Source organism: Rhipicephalus microplus, chromosome 6 (genome assembly GCF_043290135.1).
Source record: "Rhipicephalus microplus isolate Deutch F79 chromosome 6, USDA_Rmic, whole genome shotgun sequence".
Classification (NCBI taxonomy): Eukaryota; Metazoa; Arthropoda; class Arachnida; order Ixodida; family Ixodidae; genus Rhipicephalus; species Rhipicephalus microplus.
In genome coordinates, this window is record NC_134705.1 from 36,519,517 (window position 1) to 36,537,800 (window position 18,284).

Here is an 18,284-nt window from a genome sequence, read left to right on the forward strand (position 1 = left end):
TAAATACTAAAGACATGCTTCACTCTGGCTTGTAGAAAATCACGGAATGTGTAAAACACATGTGTTACTCCACGTAAAATCAACACTGCTCTGCCGTAGCTTCAGCCACGCTGAATCGTAATGGTGGCGAGCAAGACGTTGGCGGTAACTCCTTCATTCTGGTGGCTTTAGCGCAGTGTAACACAGCGCCTTCAGACAAGACTATCGTTTTTCTACGTCCTTCGCAGTGAAGCATGCAGATAAGACGTTATTTGTTGCTATAATGCAATGTAGGCTCTTACAGCGAAGAAAAGTAGGCTATCCGACTCGCTTATAACTTTCTTGGTTATCGCTGCTCTTGACTTTTGAATTTTTGCTCTTGACTTTTTCTCTTCACTTGACTTTTTGCGTTTCTCGTCACTGAGCGTGAATTTAATAATGAAAACCTGGACGATTTAGCCACTCAAATAAAGATTAACAGCATTGATGATTAATCCTCGCTCCGCGGATATTCTTAATCCATTCAACTTTCACCGTTATGTATCATCTCTTATTTGCGGACTTTCGTTGAATTCTGTCTGCGTTGGCGGGAATCGTATTCACTGTAGTGTATCGCCCTTAGCAGCTTGTGTCATAAAACTCGTTAAAACACTTCATTTTGATTTCCACGGAGCAATTAGAAACACTGAAGGTAATAGACAAGAGTTCTATAGGAGGCCTTGAGTATTTGACAAAAAACAAAGACTGGTAATTCATTTGACCAAAGAAAACTGGTAACCTTTTATTCAGTTATCTGAGTCTTTTGAAACAAGCTCCCACACAATTTGAAGCTCGTCGTTCTTGATGTATCCTTCTCTTTCCAGTTCATCCAAGCGAAATGATGCGATTTCTCTAAACCATCCATCGGTACTTTGTTTTTGGGGTCTTCCATAAAAGTCAATATTATAGCCTGTCTTGGAAAAGTCTTGACGCGTTTTCTTTTCCGATGGGTGTTTCACAGTCAGTCTAATGTTCTTATTCAACGGCCACGTAAGTACATCGTCAATGACTCCCTTGTGCAATTGGAAGTACGTATGTAATGTTACATACTCATCTGTCTTTTGGAACCACACTCCTGGTGAGAGGTAATAGCCAGAGATGTACATTTTTTCTCTTTCGCAAAGATGAGAGCCCTCTGAAAGTGCGCTGTCTTTCACTTCTTTGCATCCCTCTATTAAAAACTCGTGTCGTCTAATATCCATTGTGCTTAAAGCCAGTATTTTATCCAAACTGATTTCAAACGAGTCGGTTAGTTTTCCGAATTTTTCTTGAAGAATACTTGCCACAGTTTCTGTACAATTGGTGCAGATTGTCTTAGTAGCGATGTCGAACTTCTTTCGCAGGAGTTTGTTTAGAGTGCCGCCCTTACTGGCGAATTCCCTCAATTGCATTTGCACGAAGTCTGCTGTAGCTTTTTCCGTTTTTTCGACAGCCAACTTCATGCTTTCCAAGCCACTTTTCAGCGTTTCATTCGCTTTGTTTATCGCTCCCTCAAACTTGTGCAGTTTTTCAGCATGCTCAATGAGAATTTCGCGGATGACTTCAGTGGAAGATGCAAGGTTATCAAGTGTATTGTTTCGCCTTTGAATTTCTACTGCTGCTTCTTTTATGTTGTTCAGGCAATGGTAAACTTCATTTAGACGGATAGCTTGAGCGTTGTTTGCATTCGCCACTTGGTCGAACCTCTCTTTCATTTCTTCTGCTCGTGCGTTTATGTTTTCCTTAAGAGCCTTCATTACAGCACCTTGGCCATCAGTGCTCGTTATCGGACTCCAGGACTCCACAGGTATCACGTGATCTCTGCACTTGCTCTGTATATGCGTACATATATCACTGCAGAGTATGACTGTTGAACATTTCGAACAGCTGGTCGAGTGTTTATCACATTCTTTGCAAAAGTGCTTGCTGAGTTGTGATGCAGCAACAACAATTTCGCCGCCTTGATCTTCGTTCCAACATTTCACCTGAAACAAAAGAAATTATTTGTAAAGATCATACACAATGGGCTCAACATTGGTATATGTACATATATAGGATGACGCTGAAATTCGATGTTAAGACTGAAGAAAAGTACTTCACGATTAGCTTTGTACACTGACATCTTTGTAGCAATGGCACTTCGTTCAAAAAAAACCATGAAAATGACAAGCATTCTTTCTATGCGAAACTAGCAGCCCATATGTTTGCTGGAGCCCTTGCATGGATTGCATCTCTCGACTGGCCTTTTATTATTTGCACAAATGATATTTTAAACATGAAACATTTATAGGTCCTGCTTTGACCTTCAAGTGACCTTGAGCGAAAACCCATAATCTATGTTGTCTGTGAATTCACTTCACCCATCAAAGCCGTTGCTACTTTCACGGCGCGTAATTTTTGTTGGCTATTTCCAATAGCGACGTAGACAAGGCAGATAAAGAGATCTACGACACATTTTACCTGTGGTTCGTTAAATTACAGTGGTTTGGCAAATAAACGCTGTGCAGCCGTAGGCCACTGCATATGCAGCGGTCACGTGGCAGCATTCAGAAGCAGCGGTGCTCTATTCGAGAAATGGTGTCATGATGCGTGCGGGGCACGAACAAGTCATCACCATAGGTCGAAAAAAAAGCGAAGATTTCTCGTGCTCATGTATCAAATACATTTTCTTAGATTCACAAAGCTCACTAGGACTCACGTTAACAAAATTTTTAAATGCGAAGCATTTCCTAGCCAATTCCAGTGACTGAGCGTATCCCTCATCCATCCATCCATCCATCCATCCATCTAGCGGCTTAGGCTTTTAGCACTCCCGGTCGTTTCGCTAATGGTATCGATACGAAAGTTGGTATGACATGAGATGACTTTTTGTCGAGCATACGTGATTTGTCATAACATGAAAAACACGATATATGTCATGAATGTCTTGATTTACATTTCATGGTCTCGCTACTCTTGCGGTGGTTTCATTGACATGACTTGTTGCAAAAGATGTGTGGTATCACATGAATGCATGGTGAACACAAGCGACAGACCCTAACATGAAAATCATGACATGCGTTCATGTAGCAACATGACTACATGCCGCACTCATGATGCGCTTGCGCCCGTTTCACCAGCTTCACACATACCAGATTTGGTTTTACGGGACGTGAATGGATTTGACATGATGAAACATGATAATCATGTGATGCGAGTAGTGTAACATGAATAAAAGCCACACTCATGATGCGCTCGGGGCCGTTTGGATAGTTTCACATGCAGCGAATTTGGTATTACTTGACGCGAACGGGCGACATGAGTAAATGACACAAACAAGATAACCATGACATGCGTGTCATGTAAAAACATGGTTGCATGCCACACTCATGATGTGCTCGCGGCCGTTACGTTGGCTTCACATATGCCAAATTCGGTATGACGTCACGTGAATGGATGACGAAGGCATGTGACTGGTGTAAACATAATAACATTCAGATATGTGTCATGTAAGAACATGACTACATCCCACACTCAAGGCGCCAATACACGTCGTCGTGACATGGACCGCGTGCGCACCGGCGTTCGTTTCGTCGCTTCACGTCGGCGATGCCACGCCAGGCGCTGATCTGCATGCATAAGCTCGCAGCCGCGCACCACGCTGCGTCGCTTCGACGCATGCGCGTTTCAGCGTACCCGGCATTCCTCCATCACGAAGACAGGTAGACGCAGTGCAGCCTAGAGAGTGGGTGCGAAATGCAGCTTGTTGCATTTCGTGCAAGTAGCCGCCGGGCCGTGCTGATGGACGCTGGTCGCGCCGGTCACGCCTGGCGTCACAGTTCGAGTAGAGAGCATTGAGTTTCTCACAATCATACCCAGAGGGAAACTGACGCTAGTGAGCTGCTGGATGCAAGGGAATGGCGGGATATGTGAGCACCAAACTTGACTCGATTTTGTATACTTCCAAAACGCGTCTGGCATCACGTTAACATGATTGATTTTTCCCTAAAAGAACACGTATTAAGCTATTCATTTCATGCACATGAAACGTGTTGTATATAACACTAGAACCTCTTACGTTGATATACATTTTTACTAAGTGTAAGAAGTTACCAATGGCCACTAAACTTGGCAGGCAGAAGACAATGTGAGCGTTTTATTCCGCCATGTTTATGTCGTCTGTTTCTTTCCTTCGCAGTTTTGTTGTGCCGTCAAGATGAGTGGACTTTTATTTTAGAATATATTACGTTGGAATGTGATCCGCTCCTAAACGTTTTTTGAGAAGCTTTATTAACGCAGTCGTATTCACTTTTGAGCCGAAGCTTTGCTCAACAATAGCCAACACAAGCCTCGCAGACACACTGTTATTCCCAGCACTCCAACGTCCCCCTTTAAGAAATTCGAATTCACGGTAGCGCCACACTTCACTCTAGGTATTTGGAAGAAACCTTGGTATAGACAAATTCCACTGGACGTATGTCTATCGTCGCGCATTTGGTTTCGCTTGGTAGGCAAAATATACTCTGTACACGAATGTTCCTGCTGGGTTTTCGATGGTGCATGTGGTGTTCTCAGTCAAGCAAGGATAAAAAAAAAAGATATGCCGACAAGCTGCGTCGTGCTGGAGGGCATATGCCGACAGCTGCATGTGCTGGAGGGCATCATAAAGGAAGGATAAGTTTTTTATCGGTGTTTTACTTGACGATGACCATGGCAATAAATAGGGAGTTTTAGCTCGTGCGCTCAGTTGCTTACGTTATCGTGTTACCGCATACCGGTTTGCGTTTACCGTCTTACTAGAACGAATATCTTTCAACGTTTTAGCTCATCAGACGTAAACGTTTACGTAGGTATGTAAACGCGTATATCTTTACGTTTTCGCAAACATTAAATGGTGATGCTAACTCCATATACACTGCATTTTACTTACATAAGACTGAATCATCATTGTGGCAAAATCACGAGACGTTCTTTATCACGTATAGTATCCTCGTATGCGCAGAAGGGTGAAAGCAAAATTTAACTGCAATACGAGGCATAATCAGCGCTCTCTCGGGAACATTTCCAGCTGTTACTTGTTAACGAGGACAAGTCCTAAAAAGGTGTTTCTGGCGCTTTTAACAAGAAAAACGAATCTGAAACCGAAATTGTGTCGCTTGCAAAACATCTCCAGTGGCATTGAAATCAGTTCTCGTGCCCTCACGTTCGTCAGAGCAGCAGCGAGAAACAACAAAGATGGAAGACGCCGAACGGGGCGCTGGGTCAAGTAAGTGCGGATTTCCGTATTTTCGTAAGGATTTTCGTATTTTTCGTAAGCAGTGATGGAAAGATTGCCATAACGCGGTGGTTGGATAACCGCGCGGTGAACATGGCATCCAACTTCCTAGCTGTTGAAGAAGAAGATTGTGTCTCCCGATGTAGTAAGACAGATGGTGCTGGAAACAATAGATCACTTTCTTCTCACATGCCGCCGCTTCGCCTCACTGCGCCGAATAATTCTTGAAAGACTGATTGGTATGCTCGGATTGCGAGTCAATACATCCACTCTATTATCGTTTGGAGCCAGTCAGTTGGGTGTGGGCCACAGTGCTATTCTGTCAGCGCTACATAAATTCATTCAGGCAACCGGAAGGATACGCTGCTAGTGGTACTGCCAGATATATCCAATTCTTTCTTCCCCTTCCTCATTCTTGTTAATTTGTTTTATATGTTCGGGTTTATCGTATTCTTCTACAATTTTTTCACGTTTCTTCAAAGGAACATTATTATTGTTTCTATCTAATTTCTCTTTATTCTTTTTAGCAAGCGTTATAAAACATGATCTATCAAGAGGTACAGTGTGGCCAATCCCCCATGTGGGTATGAGCCAAAATCTCCTAGGAGACAAGACAAGACAAGACGGTGCTTTCATTGAAGTGAAACGACCTGCTGTAGTGCAAGAATACAATCAGAGCATGGAAGGAGTTGACAAGACCGACTTTCTTGTGTCACTATACTGCACCAACATTCGTTCTAGAAAATGGACACTTCGCGTTATTGCACACTTCATGAACTTGGCTGTGACGAAGTCCTGGCTGGAATATCGACGCGATGCTGAGCAACAAGGACTACGCGTGAACGATCAGATGGACCTTCTAGATTTCACGCTGCAAGTTATGGATGCCCTAGCAAAAGCTGGTGTGACTGTTGCGTCGCGAAAGAGTGGGAGACAGTCTTCTTTTCCGATGCAGCCATTGAAAAAGCTTCAGTGGGGCAATCGAAGGCGAGTGGAAGATGTTAGGTATGACCAAACCGGTCACTGGCCTGTTGCGAAAGAAGAACAACAGCGCTTCATGCTGGAAGGCTGCAAGGGCAAGCCAAGAATCAAGTGTGAAAAGTGCAATGTCCACCTCTGCCTCATAAATAGGAGAAACTGCTTCAAAGAGTTTCATGTCCGTCACTGAACATTACACGCGTTGCTAGAAACTATTTTACTGCACCAAAGTAGGTGTATAAAATGAAAAATAAACCGTTACGCTAACATTCACTTTTGCCTCGACTGCACCCATTTGACCCTGATGTCCTCATTTGAGGACATGGTTCTAAACCTAAAGTTAAGCTAACTGCGCAAATTTAAATAAACACCACTGTTTTATGGTGTAAAGAAGCAGAATATCACACCGAAAAAATTGCAGGTGTGACGAAAAAAATCCAGGGCCGAAAGGGTTTTAAGTAAATGCAATCCAGTGAGACGTTTTCAGCGGAAGAGATGACGAACACATGTTTTTTTTTTTAACTTTTGGTGAGAGATCCGGGGGAGGGTGCAAGGAAAGCACCTCGTTCACCAGTAACTGACAACTCTAAATAATAAATAGAGAGTTTGAGAACTGGGGGACCAAGACACTGGGTACCCAAGCTGCGTTGCGTAGGTTGCTTTTGCGCTCGCAGAATCGGAAAAGTGAGAACTGGGTCAAACGCAGGTTGCATTGCGTCAAACGCAAGGAGCGCGACCCGTGGCCAAATTAAAAATTATGCGAGACGCGGGCCACATGGCTCTGTGACTTCGTCTCGCATGAGACCTAAGACGCCTGGAAGCCTCACGCTAGTTTTCAAATTTTGGGCCTCGTGTCCGCACGAACGCAAGACGCCTAGACTGGCTTGTGTTCTGTGCATGCGCCTTGGCGCGTTGCAAGATTCTTGGGATTCCAAGCTCAATGGGGCCCCAATTCACAAACATTCTATTAAGCTGACATGTGAACGCTAGTGCATCAAAGGATGCGTGCCTAGATGTGACTGAACGCAAGCCGAGATAAGGCTGGTAGTAATGCTCAAGTTGAGCAATTAACACTATAGGCAGGCACAGAACTATGCAGCTCACTCAGACTAACTCGAAAAGCGTATATCTTGCTTAGTGTTCACTCGGACTCACGCTCACCACAGTTTTTCTGAAGTGTACTCCCTTTTACTCAGACTGGCTAAAATTTATTGCAGCCGGATTCACTTGGACTCAAACTTGCCAAATCATTACTCAATAGGAGTAACTCGGACAGTGCTGCGCAGTTGCCACTCCCGAATTGGAAAGATTCCGGAATAATTCCTTCTTTTTGTGACCCCGGAATGGAATGAGGAAAACGCTTGGAGGAATGGAAGGAGAATGAAATCAAGCACATTTTGCTTTGAATGGATTGAGAATGGCATTTTTTCTTTTGCCAAAATATAGCACATTTTCGTCTACGTGCTGTTCTTCCGACTTCAAACGCTAGTAAATCAGAGCCTGGAATTTACCAATAAAACAACATTTTTAAAATGGCTTCGCTGATTACAAGCACAACCCATTAAAAAGCAATGATATTATACTGCAAGTTTGTTCTTACATTCAGTGTGCTCCTCTGAAGTTTCTCACTTTCTCGCATAACCACAGTGGAGCGTAACTAAGGCAGCAGCATGCCCTCTCCCCCCCTAATTCCTTGCTAATCTTTTTTTTTTTACTTTCGATAGCACCCAAGCCCCAGTATCAGCAGTCCACTGTCTTCACACCTTAAATGTCTTTGGGCTAGCTTTTTTTACCGTCAGCCGACTCGGACGCATGTGCTCTAAGTGATTGTAGGAACGAATAGAAGAGAAAAGTGCTACCCGTAACTGTGTCTTCTTAAGAGGTCACCTCAACTGGTGGGCACGAGGATGGGGTAAAGAGGATAAGAGGTATGAGAAGGGAAAGACAGGAAAAAAGAAAAAAAAAAGAAAAAAAAAGAAAAAGGGCACATATGATCCACCTTCCCCAGCGCTCACCCAAACCACCGCAACACACAACTGTCTGAAAAAGCGCTAAAGATCGCGAGTAGAAGGTCCGCCGAGTTAGAAGAGCTACATATAACGGGCTTCAGGGAGCGTGTTAAGTGTTATGAGCGCGGAAAAAACGCTTTTGTAAATTATGATGAGTTATAAAGGGTCACTATAACAATTTTTGAACAAAAATGAGATTATGGTATCATGGCACGTAATATCGTAAGGCGACCTCAGAACTCAAGTAGCAAATTGGCATAAACCAAAGCAAATAACTTTATTTTGCCGAAAACCAGCAACAGTAGCCGTGGCGGCTATAGCGAGTCTCGCCGCCGTTGTGATTGGTGAAGCTCCATGAAGTCACACTCTGGAAAGGGAGGACAGCTGAGTGCGCTTTTCAGCAGTCAATGCCCTGTTATCTGTCGAAATCGGTTAGTTGCTGTAAGTATGGTGAACTGTGAAAGTCGGACAGATTTCGCTGTATGTATGTACAGTATGGTCCACGCTTGGAGGGAACACGGCAACGCGTGGCTCGCGGCCCACGTGGTGCAAACTGGCGGTGAGATTTGTAAACGCGGCGCATGCGCATAGACGCAAAAGGGTGGGGCTCGACGCCTTTCGTCTGCTGCTTCCCGCCCTGGCGCTTTCCGTGTGCTGGATACCACGTTTACTTTTCCGCAGTGCTATTCATGTCTCCGCTACTCTCCTTGAACCTTCCTGGGTAATAAGCGTGCAGAAAAAAAATGTCCTTTGATTGTTGTTGTGCTTTCTCGGCAGCGGTGTAGCAATTCCATCCACGGCCACAGCAGCCCAATTCAGATTACAGGTGACATGAAAAAAAAAAAAGCCATGTGCCTATAATATTTACGAAAACGTTAAAAAATGCGTGTTTGAAAATACATCAATGTATCCCACCACGGCGTGACAGAACAGTATATAGTTATTGTGTATTGCATTACCCAGCTAATTTTTAACTCGCGTTACATTTCGTTTTCTTCGTTGACCACGCCAGAAGCACCTTATTTGAAATATGCATTAGCGCTCACTTTTCTAAAAATCATTACGTTTCACCAATAAGCGCGCTGAAAACGGTGTACATAAAAAACGACGGAGTAAACAAAGAATTTCTTTTCCTCTAACTTTTGTGGCAGACAGGTCGAGTGAAGTCGGATCTGTAGCCTCGAAACACTTCAGTAATGCAAATGTAATAAAACACATCTGTGTCCTGTGAAACACAAAATGACAAGCAGATTTGTGTAAGCAAAATAGGACAATGCATGACAGAACTAGGCACTGAAAAAAAATACATTCGTAATGCTCATGATTGCGCTGGTAACGAGAAAGCGGCAATTTCGCAATGGCAGTGACAGCATGCTGACTTTATCCTTTTGTGTACTGCTCGACTATTCGAAGCCTTTAGTGCTGAGGTATTCTAGCCATGCCTCTTCTAAGAACTAGCTCGCCGAAAATACAATCAGCGAATAAATACGCCTCTAGCTATGGAATTCTTTGAAAGGGATAACGAAGCCTACCACTTGCGTAGCCTGGTGTTTATGCCCACCAAAATATAATCGTAAGCTTTCCAAACTCAAATTGAACCAGCCAGTCACTTTGGATAACAGACATGGAAATCGATGGTCGATAAAGCGAGCACAGCAATCTTGTCGCTAGCACGCACCGAGCGAAGGGCGGGGAAGTAGCAGATGACTAGGGCGAGTACCGCCCTTGTGATTCTGCATGCATGCTCCGCATTTATAAATCTCGCCGTCAGTTGGCGCCGCGCGGACCACCGGCAACGCGCTCGCGTGTTCCCCATAACAGTGGACAGTACTGTACACAGTCGTTCTTTATGAAAGGGACAATGCGAGCGCGTGGCCTGCGATCTGCTGTGGCTGCCTACAGCACCATCAACCGACAAGTGAAGAAAGCACGTTTGCTTTTGGCGTAATCTATGGCCAAGCAAGATAGCGCGTCATGGCCGACGGATAAGCGTTGCTAGATTACATTCCCTCACTGGGGCTCTTCGATTTTCGACTTCTGGCTACCCGCCGGCTGCCTAAGCCAGCCAGAGTGCGCTCGTTTTTCTCGGGCTGCTCCGCCCCCCCCCCCCCCCCCACTGTGCACTTCCGGTTGGCGTTTGTTTTTCTCGGGGTGGACGGTTCTGGCGACCCGCGGGGAGCCCAAGGGTCGCCAGAGGCTTCCAAGACAATTTAGTATTGGAGGCTTTCTGGAAGTCACAAGAGTGGAAGCTTGGGCTAGTTGGTGCGTAGTCATATTTGCAAGATGTTTCAGCGCGCGAACAAAGGAAAAAGGACAGGGTAGACAGAAAGAGTGCCGACTTCCAACTAACTTTATATCACAGAGTGGCAAGAACATATACTGCTGAAAAGGATGAAAACAGAGCATGAAGGTAAGATGCAAGCCTATTCTACACATCAGTAACAAAACACGTGTGACGGGTCCTCTATTGCCTCAAGGCGCAGCCAGGTAATCACGTTCAGCCTGTGATAAAGCAATCGATGATGTGCTTACACATTTATCTCCTAGCAAGTGTATTTTTTCGGCGTCGATAACTTCTCGGGTAAGCTGGTCCCTGTGCCTTGCCAATATTGAGCACTAATCAAAGAGAGGGGCGCACCCACAATCTTGGCAATGAATGCCAAGATGCCCTTGTACCACATTGTGCACATTGTTTCGGTGTTCGCGGAGGCGGTCATTTATGCACCTGCCAGTTTGCCCGACATAGATGCACCCACACGTCAGTGGAATCAAGTGTACGACTCCCACTGCGCATGGGACGTAGCGTGTCCTGTGCGTGACAGAGCACGAGGCAGAATTTGCACGAGGTGCATTGACCCGTTTGCAAAGCCTCTGCAATTATTCCGGTGCAGAAGAAACCACAAGAACGTTGGCGTCTCGAGCAATCTTTTTTAGCCTGTGTGAGACGTCGTGCACGTAAAGCAGTACGGTAGGCCGGCTCTTTCTGACACTGTTTCGGTTATCCGGTTTGTCGCCTCGCTTCAAGACAGTGACCAGCTTTTCCGCCACCGAAACGAGAACATTCGCGGAATAACCAGCTTTGGTGAGACGCGCCACTTGTAAGGCAAAGCTGCGGTGTACCATGGGGGGGCAGGACTTCTTTAAGGCATTCACAAGGCAGAGGTTAGCAATGCCACGCTTGACCAATTTAGACTGAGCTGAGCTGAAAGGCAGAAGTGGCTTGCCGCTTCTTGGTTCATACATCCAGCAAACATGTCGGGATTCTAGCAAAAGCTTCAAATCTAGAAACTTCAGGTTGTTATTAGTGGGTCACGAATCACCCACTGAATCAGTGTTTGATTCAGCCGCTTGTGCAAGTGTGGGTTCTTGTACTCGATGTTATGCCATCTCTGTAACTTGCTCTGCGATGTTGACATACCTAAAAGTGCAAACGTCTTTGCATGCAAGTGTCCTAAAAACAAGTAAAAATGTCGCTAGACAGAAGGTTGCTGAAGTCGGATTTTAAAACCATTTTGTTCTCTCCTCCCAGACTTGGAGGCCGGCTCCCAAAGCAATGAGGATCAGTGACCAGAGCAGGAATACTGCCGGGTACTGCTGCTGGACTCAGTATGCTCAAGTGCTGCATTGAGGCCAGAATCCGCTTTTGCGAGCTTTTTCTCATTCTGCTTATAATGTAGTATTCTATTTGACAGGAAACTGCTGTGCAACATCCTTTGCTAACATTTGAAAATGTAAAATAAATCCATGAATTGCCAGAGCAAACCTGCTCCGATTGAGACTTATAACTTACATTGAATAAAAAAAATGCAAATAGAGTTTGTAGTGCTGGATTGTTTTGCTTCCACGTATCCTTAAACAAGCAAAATCTGTACTCTCAAGTCATCTGTAAGCACAGTTACACCGCAGTATTGTCTGTCATCAGAGGTGAAAACAAAGTAGAACCCAACTCTAATTCTGGAGTGCTGGGTGTACTTTTCGCTGTGCAATAACTAATTTCTAGCAGGTTCATAATCGTTGAATTTAAATGCTTTTTGTAGGAATAGAGACAAGGCAAACTTGTAACACAAATTCCAGTAGAAATGGTGGTAAAACAACATTCATTATTCATACATGGCTATAAAAATGGCAGCAGAATCTTGAGCAAAAGGGACTATAATTATTCACACTCAATACAACTCAAATCTGCATGAGGGATAAACGTAAAAAGAACTTGTACAGTAATTGCCCTAAAGATAAGGGAATACCAATATATACAGATTAGTTATGATTGTGAATTGAGAGTATAAAGTTTTTTAAGTGACGAATTACACCTATTTAGTGTATAGTGGTACTGCGTTCCGAAAATGTGTGGCAACCAATACAGTAGTGTGTTTGCCGCAGTTAGTGTATGTTTATGGTAGTAAAAAATTATTGTTAGAGGCGAAAATGGTGAAATCGGCGTTTACCAATTGAAATTTACGCTAGACATTGGCTGTTACCGAACCGTTAAGGCACATAAATACAAGAATCCACAGTTTACATTTGAGTAAATACACATGGTTAGTACACTATGTTGCGGAAAAAATGCGGACATGCTGGTGAATAAGAGTGCTAAATGTCAGGATGCGAATGGCTTGGTTTTGAAGGCGTTGAAGTGGGAGGATATGAGACGGATGAATTACGTAATATGTCTTCGCCCATGACGTGATGAAGTACGCATCCTGACTGTGGATAAAGGCGTAGTATAAGCAAAGTTGAAGAATGGTCGTGCTTTATATAATTTTCACATAACAGGCGTTTTCCTCAGCCATTACCATTACACAGTACCATTACACAGTACAATTAAAGTACCACTATCACAGTGAAATGTGATAATGGTACTTTAGATGAGCATCTAGGACTACTACCAAAATTGTGAACATAGTGTCAAAAAGTGCTTTTTGCATCCCATTGTTATTCCGAGAAAATGGGAGACCACAAGCAGGCCATTGTGAGCAGCATGTCATAGCTCCATTTTGACATTTGTTTTGAAACCTTCACTCTTACACCATGCTAGACAGCTAGGGGTGCAAGCTGCTCTAAGGATCAGTGGGCTTTGTCACATAGTCTCCATTAACAGTGGCACTTGTATACTGCTGTTCTTCACCAAATGAATTAACATTAAAACAAAACAGATAGTTGTTAGTATTTCATTTCATAATTTTGCAGTTATGCATTTACACAATTCTACAAAAATAAAATTTCAACTTTCTCGATTTATATATGTAAAGAACTCTTGGAGACACATAAAAGTTAATATTGTCATGCGGTCATGATGCTGAAGACTGCAGTAGTCGGTGGGATTGAGACAAAACTGTATTTCAGTGAACCCTTGCCAGAGGAATAGAATGTTAAACTACAAGCAATACATAGTCTGCCCTGATAGCGGTAAACAGTGCGTTGGTCATCAATAATCTGACAAGCAGTACAGTGCATCTGTTTTCATACAAATGGTATTAAAATTTCTGGGGTTTTTGCTGGTGGCTCCGTAAGCTCTACACATTTTGCGTCATGTTCAAAAACTTAACAGTGTCATCTCAAGCTATCGCGGAGCTTTTAAAATACTGCTGTAGCACCTGTGCAGAGTGTTGCTGAAAGTCTGCGTGAGTGAAACCCGACTTTATCGCAATAAAACACACTTGCAAATATGCATGTACTTAGTTGTCAGGCTTGTCATATGCACGCTTAATTTATCGCAAGAAAAAACAATTTCCTCCCAAAAGACAAAAACAGATCGGATTGTGGTGTTTTAAGAAGCATGTGTCAATGCCGTGACAAATATATATAGCAATTCACACATATGTAGTAACAATATGTGTGGAATTCAGATTCCCCAAGCTGTTTGCAATGCAAGTGACTTTTTTTTTATTTTCAACACATCTAGTGACCACCCTAACTAATCTCATATCCGGAATTATCTGGCAAGAATAATAAGCATATTGCATTCTGTTTTTTGTTTGTTTCTTTCAGGACAACAATTAAATGTTGATGTGAGACTTTGCATCTACATTTATTATTTTTTGCACAAATAACCTAGAGTATGTAGGCTTTTGACTCAACTTGAGCCAGAAAACGGATGCTTTAAAAACTTCGCATAAAATACATTTCATCGATAATAATAATTATAATTTAACCAGGTTGCCACTCGTAATTTAGGCGAAAATTGCCCCAGTGTATTGGCACTCACTGAAGTTTCTATCTAGCATGTGCTGAATTTTCAAAGGTACTTTTTGTAATTTGTTGTTGTAATATTGCATTCATATCTCAGCAGAGTTATTTGTGCTGTCTGACCTTGTGTTTTATAATTATTGCACAAATGAATTAATATTAGACAAGAGCTTATGAACAGGCTTATGCTTAGTTTACTGACGTAAGCTTAGAGTAAAAAAAACGTGTTATAAACTGGTCCTTCTTGCTAACGGACGACAAGAATCAGAGCAACTTTCCCCAAGTACACTTATATTACTCCCATTTCATGTCGCAAATTACCATCACTTGTAGCCAGGTACGTTTCCTTTTTTTTTCTTTTTACGTACCTTTGAGGCATGTGCAAGGGTGTGTTCAATGAAAGATGGGAAACAGCACAAAAGAAATCACCCGTGATGTTTACTGGTGCGCAATCACATTCCTACAAAAATATGCTGGGTCATTGGTAGCCACAGCATTACGAGGGGTGTGCAAATGTTTGAATAAGGAATCAAAGAGCATTCACTAGTAGAATTGAACTATACATATACGAAATACTGAATATTCTAGAAATTATCCGCCCTTATGCACTAACTACGGCAAACACACTACTATATTTGTTACCATACATATTTGGAATGCAAAACCACTATACACGAAATAATTGTGAATGTGCAACAGCCAACCATAGGATCAGCTGAAGGTTTATTTTCTTCTTGTAATTCGTGAATAACCACAATGCAGCACTATTTATGCTATAACCATTACTACAGATAAAGCATATTTGCTGCCAACTGCACTTTTATTTGCTTTTACAATGGTGGAGCTGCATCGTAACAATAATTTTGTATCATGATCGTTGATGTTAGGTACTATGGCAGCATTCAGCTTCACGAATAAAAACACATCGAAGTGTTTTGTTCACGTAAATTGTTCTTATAGATAAAGCTTTCAGCAATTGTTCTTCATATGCTTTTTGTACCAGTGTGTATGTTGTGATAATTTTGCCTGTTCTAATAAATCTTTAGCTGATACTAGGTGTTGGGTTCAAAATTGTTCAGATTTTATGCCGGAATTTTACTCAAACGCTGGCAACACAGTTTCAACTTGAATGATGTACTGTTGTATTTCGACACACAGTTGAAAAGTATTTCGGAGGCTTTGATCACTGCTGTATACAAGCTTCTAACAATTTTCATAATTGTAGTATTGTTTTGTGACAGTTCGTGAATACTATTTGAAATAGCCTGTTGAGGAGTTCTAGGATTTTTTTTGCTAAAATGTTTCCTTACTATTTTAAAACTATCAGATGAGTATTAGGTTTCTTTAGGCGTTTGATTTGGTTATACCGCTATTGTATTTGTATTGAATTCGCTTCTGAACTTCACTACTCGCAAACCTCTTGCTTGCGCGCGTTTCGTAGTATAACAATGCTCATGTTGTTGACGCTTCACCACTCTACAGTCTAGCATCGCGGAGAAGCAAGCAAAGAATGCTGGCTGGAGGCGGGTTTTTATATGCACGACATACAGTAGATTTCGAAGTGTATTTACCTTAGAGAGAATATCCTGTCACTCGAGTCATGCTCTTGTCGTAGTAGTACGGCCTCTCACTCCTTATGTGAACGGAATTACTTCGCGCTAGACTTCCAAACGAAGACATTCGCTTGCAAGTCTATCGAGTTGCTGCTACAGATATTCGTGCTTCTTATGTCGCATCGCCATCATAATCAGTATCGGTGGCATGCACTACGAGTAGCCTAAGGTATGCCAGAGTGAGTGCAAGTTGAGTGACGCGCGCGACGTAGGCACTCCAGTGCTCCGACACCGGTTTTTTGAGCTGCACCAAAGGCTTACCGAGTTACGTATATTGTTATATACTCCGCACATAAACTCTTTACACCGTCATCTTCCATTTTTCACTGCATATCTGCGCCGACTTCAGTCATTTCGACAATCGTTGCAAACAGAGTGACGAGTCTTTCGGCAACGTTGACACAGGCGTGTGCACAGCGTTTCTGTGGCACCTTGGTGGCAATAACTACTGGATAGCGCCGTCTTCTCATTCATCGTGGGTGGTTTGCCAGTATGCGTGCGAGCGTCAACTTTGTTCACGCCTTCGCCGTGGCTGCTGGATCAGCTGTGCCCACGTCTGACACACGAACACTGTAGCATCGGCATGGGCGCAGCCATGTTTGCTGACGAAATTACGCACGAACCAATGAGCGTTCAGCTACCGGGAGCCTCGTGAGGCCGCCTGGTGCAGTGCAATGGGGGGGGGGGGGGGGGGGGTCTATCCCTTCACCTTTTTAAACTCACTGCTGGGTGGGGGGCGGGGTTGTACCTTTGGTCGGAATTTGCTTACCTATAGCGCCGTCGTTTAATCGAACCTCTCGAAAAAGAACCTCCGTATACATGTTGTAAGAGAGCGCGGATACCCAATTCGCAAGAAATTTGTGAATTCAGAACCTCTTCAGCGTCCGTTTAACGCTGGAGTGATGCTTTTGTTCACTGCAAGCTCACCTCCAACTGCCCCCTCCCCCCCCCCCCCCCCCAATATCTCAATACTTTCCCCTCCTCCCTGAATAGACACATGAGTGCCTTCGCCCGAAACTGTTAGAGAAAGTGTCTAGGTCCACACAGCGCACAATTGTATGTGATAACCTGAGTGCGCTCTCTCTCTGTACAGACACAGAGAGAGAGAGCACATTTTTAAAAGCATTGGTTATGGAAGCCGCCTGAAGCAGGAAAGCCCACGTAACAATGGCCGCGGCAGCGCCTACCCGATTCCCGAAGAAAACCCGCGCGCCGAACTAAACCTACGTTCGCCGTGTCCTAGGGCGGAAGGGGGGGGGGAGACATGGGTGGCGGCGCCACTGCTGCCGCGCGCGTAGGCAGCTAGAGAAGCACTACCATAATAAACTACCATACCAGCTCCTGCTTCCAGTGGTACACGCTTGAGCACCTTATGTGAGTGAATTGCTTTTTTGAATTTATACTAATGATTGAGTGAACGTTGATCATGACGTGTAATTTATTATATATGCGGATGACCCCACAATTCTTATAGCTGGGAAGTATGCTGAAGATGTCATGAATAAAGGCAACGTAGTACTATCAAAACTATCATCTTTGAGCACAGCAAGCTCATTGCAAATCACCGTTAATAAAACGAAAGCCGTACTTTTTATACCAAAAAATCAAATATTTGATACTTCAATGAGTTTACATCTCAATAGCTCTGTTCTTCCAATTGTACGTTCTTCTAAATGGCTTTGTGGCATATTTCAGCAATATCTATCATGGATTGATCACGGGCAAATGGTGGTGGGTAAACTCTCACAGGTAACTCGAATACTGTACAAAATGTGTTTTTTCCCACAAAGTGTAAAGCCTATATTGCATTAATCGCTGTTTCCATCTTACATAAGCTAATATTATCTCGTCTGGGGCACTACAACCCTTACTAACATTTTTTCTCTCCATAGAATACAGCGAAAAAGATGTGCGTTGCATTCTAAACGTTCCTTAATTAGCGCCAACGAGTCCTCTTTCATGAAAATTATTATGCTACCAATGCCTGCAATCGATGAAAATATATTATAAAGTTATGAGAACAGAATAAAAAAACAACGACACCCCGAATCGCATTACCAATTTGACGCAAAAAAAAACAATGAATACAAGGAGCTTCGAAGTCTGGGAACTAGGTCGACAACAAATTATACCTACCAGGTGTTACGATATAAACTTCATTACTACACAAACGTTAATAACGTCATATTATTACGTCGTATCATAACGTATCATAGTGTATCAATAACGTCGTAATAAAGAGTGAAC

At 43.2% G+C, this 18,284-nt stretch overlaps 1 protein-coding gene and 1 long non-coding RNA gene across 3 annotated transcripts in view; one reads left to right on the forward strand and one right to left on the reverse strand.

The window, feature by feature from the left end:
• Nucleotides 1-730: 730 nt before the first annotated feature.
• Nucleotides 731-18,284, reverse strand: part of LOC142765233 (uncharacterized) — a 28,489-nt gene continuing 10,935 nt past the window's right edge. Inside the window, exons 1-2 of one of the 2 annotated variants that reach the window (XM_075865921.1) lie at nt 3,673-4,045; nt 731-1,982 (exon numbers count right to left, since the gene is read on the reverse strand). In XM_075865921.1, coding sequence (XP_075722036.1) covers nt 765-1,982; nt 3,673-3,687 — 1,233 coding nt within the window. In that variant the 5' untranslated portion in view covers nt 3,688-4,045 and the 3' untranslated portion in view covers nt 731-764. Of the gene's footprint in view, nt 1,983-3,672; nt 4,046-18,284 lie in introns of those variants that run through there. The other variant, XM_075865920.1, reaches the window with a different exon arrangement.
• Nucleotides 4,234-12,053, forward strand: LOC142765234 (uncharacterized). Its single transcript, XR_012884111.1, has 2 exons — nt 4,234-5,242; nt 11,768-12,053. It is a non-coding gene; the product is annotated as an uncharacterized LOC142765234 (long non-coding RNA).